Genomic DNA, 3,590 nt, shown 5'->3' on the forward strand with positions numbered 1-3,590 from the left:
GTGGGACCTGAAGGATTTTTCGGAAGAAGAGCAGTTTAACTGTTCAGGACAAACAATGGACTCTAATGAATGAACAACTATCACTAAACCAAAAAAACAAAAACAAAAACAGCTGTGGATCATTCAGGTATAACAACAAAATATTAAGAATCAATGTAAACTTTTGAACAGGGTCACTTTTATAAATTCAACAATTATTTTCTTTTGTGGACTAATATGTAAATGTCTTTTTTTGTGAAATATGTTATTCAGGTCAGTACGAAATAAACATTAACATGCATTTTGTATGATCCCTCTTGTTTTGGTAAAATAATTAACATTTTGCAGATTCTGCAGATTAGGCTGCTGCAGAAGTCATTTCTATCTCTTCTGAACCTGCTATGGATACCTGCTATGGCCCTATATGCTAACATCTACTGCCATCTCTTCAAAATGATTACATTTTAAAAACAGAGTTGAGATATTTAAAAACTATATATTATACAAACTGAATATGATCAAAGCCCACTGAGCAGCAGAAACTCATCAAATTTGGCATGTTTTTCAGGCTTGTACATGTGTACCATGTTTTGTGAAGATCAGGCATTGCATTCGCAAGATTAGTCATTATGGGTCACACTCAAAAATATGGCAGCCTATTTCTCCACATCTGGTGCAGTGGATTTCTGCAGAATTCAGTCTCTGTAGAGTCTCTGTCTCCCTCTTCTGGTGATGTATGGGACATACAGCTCTCTAATGGGCTAATGATGTGGGTTGAGCTAATTAGTGGAGGCAGGTGTTTCAGGTTAATTAGAAGCTATAAAAAACCTCTGATTTCTTTTTTTTTTTGGCTTGTTTTTGTTGGCTTGTGCTGTGTGTGGTGCTTTTGAGGGAATGAGTGTGGCTTTATTGAGAGAGTTGTATTGTGTGTTTCTGAAAAACAGAAGCATGGAAAGGCAAAGTTGTAGGAAATGCTTCCCTTTGTTCTTTTGGGTTTTTATTTCTTTTCATTCTGTTTTGAGAGTCAAAGAGCCAATCTCTTTGAGTTAGGTCTTTTGGCTTTTCTTAAGCCTGGAAACTTTGATTTTGATGGGTCCCAAATTTCAGTTTGTCCTTCAACATGAAAAACTACACTTTAAGAGTCTGTTTAATGCCTGAACGAACACATGCCCCCTATATGAACCCGAATAGTTAAAAGGAACAGTCTTTTGTGTATGTAGTCTCTTATGCAAATGACTCCTATTTGCATTTGTCATTATTTATTTTGCTTGTTGAATTGCTTTGGATTTGAACCTTGGACATGTTTTTATAGGACATGTCCTGTTAATACAATGCTCTGATAAATAAAATTAATCCTCATATTTGGACACACTGAATGATTTTATTTTATTTTTTTGCCGCTCAACGTGTGTATATTCTGTCTAGTTCAGATTTGATGCATGAAGCACATAAACATGGCCTATAATATGACAATAACTGTCCCTTTTTATTATGAATGGTCACTAAGTTAATTAGTAATGCCATTGTTTTGTACGTTTATGATACCTTGTATATTTTTGTGTATATTTAGACAAATACTCTTGTGTCAAACCATTACTGCAATAAGGATGTGATCTAGCAATATGTGTGTGTGTGCACCATATTTGTCTGTGAGGTCTCTGCTGACTTCAGTTTTTATTACATCAGTGACTGCAGTAACAGGAACTGCTTATTTCTCTCGGGAAGGACGTGAAATGTTCATTTCAGTGTCTGCCTTTTACTCACTCTGACCATCACATGGCTCGTCCTCTGATTCTCGTTGGTGTTTTACTTTACACTGCAGGTAAGACACAGAAAATACTTTCTACCCTCAAAAAATGGTTTTACCTTTGTTTTTATAAACTACCCTGTGTTACGTTGTATATTTTGTTGGATTTACTTCCTAAGGACACAACAGGGTCATTAAATAGAACTGTGTTAAATATATTCCAATTTAGAGTGCGGTTCAGTTTATATCAGGCTGTGTAAAACTTCATTGCAAAGAAAATCTGCTTCAATTTCACATGCATAAGAAACCTTTCAACAACTTTTATAAATGTTTCAGTAACCACAAGTTTGCAACATTGATTCTTGTCATATGGGAAAAATGAGTCCTGTGCATTTCCCTGCAATTATTGTTGTTATTATCAATTTAACAGCAATATAATAAAAAAAAAATATCAGAAAATATTTGATACATAAACCTTTATTTTAGTGTTTCAGTCTGTCTTAATATCAGATTCATTCACGTTTACATGTCACAAATGATATACTAAATAAAAGTTTACAGCATTAGTTTGAGAAATTTTTTTGGAACCCAAAAAGAAAATTTAGGTGATGTGGATTTGTGTGTGTACTTGTTTATGCTACATTGTGGGGGCCAGATGTCCCCACAAGCATAGTAAAACCTGAAATTTTTGACCATTGTGGGGACCGGCCTGCAGTCCCCACGAGGGAAAAAAATTCTTTAAAATAGTAAATGATGTTTTTCTGAAAGTGTAACAATGCAAACAGGTTTTCTGTAAGGGGTAGTTCTAGGGTTAGGGGATAAAATATTGTTTGGTCAGTATAAAAGTAAAAGAAGTCTATGGAAAGTCCCCACAATTCACAGAAACAAACGTGTGTTTGTGTTACCTACAGGAACTTTGAGCATGAAGACATTAGATCATGTAACTCTGAGAGAAAGTGGAAGCATTACAATCCCCTGTCTGTATAACAGTCAGTATAAACCAAACTCAAAATACTGGTGTGAAGGGTATTTTTGGCATTCTTGCCAAATTACAGCCCGTGCAAATGCTACAGGGAAACGGACAATAACCGATTATCCGGCCCTCGATATTTTTACTGTGAAACTCAACAAATTGACATCCTCAGACTCTGGATTTTACTGGTGTGCTGTGGAGATTGGCTCTCGAGCAAACCCAGATGACAAAAAATATTTGTATGTAACCGTTAAATCAGGTAAATAAGTTATTGTGGTGCATTAACATTATTTTTCACAATTTCACTATATTGTTCTGTTTAATATAGAATATTTAACTCAAAGTTTTTGCTGTGTGTGTTCAGCTCCTGATGTGTCTGTGGTGAACAGCAGTGTATCTGGACATGAAGGTGGTGATATCAGTGTTAAGTGTCTCTACAGTTCTAGATATCAGAATAAACTCAAACAGTGGTGCAGAATCAGCTGAAAGTGATGATGCTGGTCTATTTCCGTAAGTACATCTTGAATTTATCAAGTCAGATAACCAGGGGTACACATAATCTCATATTTAGTTAAGAGGTAAAAATATTTTGACACCTACTGATTAAAAAGCAACTTTTCTTAATTAGGTTCATATTCACATTTTAAACCCATCAAATTATTCAATTTTGTAATAACAGCTCCATATGCAGAAACCAAACAGCAAGCAATGATCCGGAGGACAGCAACTGCTCTCCTGGCGGCTCTACTGACCAGATGCACTGGATTTTTCTCCTCCTCTATACTGCTGTGCCGCTGCTTCTGTTACTGATGCTGGTTTTAGTAATCTGGAGGCTTATTAAAAAACACAGTCAGTTCTAACACTTATATATTCAATTCAAAGCACTATTCC

The 3,590-nt window shown here is 35.5% G+C and overlaps 1 protein-coding gene across 1 annotated transcript; it reads left to right on the forward strand.

Annotated features, from left to right (window-relative positions):
• The first annotated feature begins 1,734 nt into the window (after positions 1–1,734).
• Positions 1,735–3,185, forward strand: pigrl4.2 (polymeric immunoglobulin receptor-like 4.2). Its single transcript, XM_016443433.1, has 3 exons — positions 1,735–1,801; positions 2,638–2,958; positions 3,064–3,185. The coding sequence occupies exons 1-3, from the start codon at positions 1,756–1,758 to the stop codon at positions 3,183–3,185; spliced, it is 489 nt and encodes a 162-aa protein (XP_016298919.1). The 5' UTR covers positions 1,735–1,755.
• Positions 3,186–3,590: the final 405 nt, after the last annotated feature.

The sequence above is a fragment of the Sinocyclocheilus anshuiensis genome, unplaced genomic scaffold (genome assembly GCF_001515605.1).
Source record: "Sinocyclocheilus anshuiensis isolate Anshui unplaced genomic scaffold, SAMN03320099.WGS_v1.1 scaffold1373, whole genome shotgun sequence".
NCBI lineage: Eukaryota > Metazoa > Chordata > Actinopteri > Cypriniformes > Cyprinidae > Sinocyclocheilus > Sinocyclocheilus anshuiensis.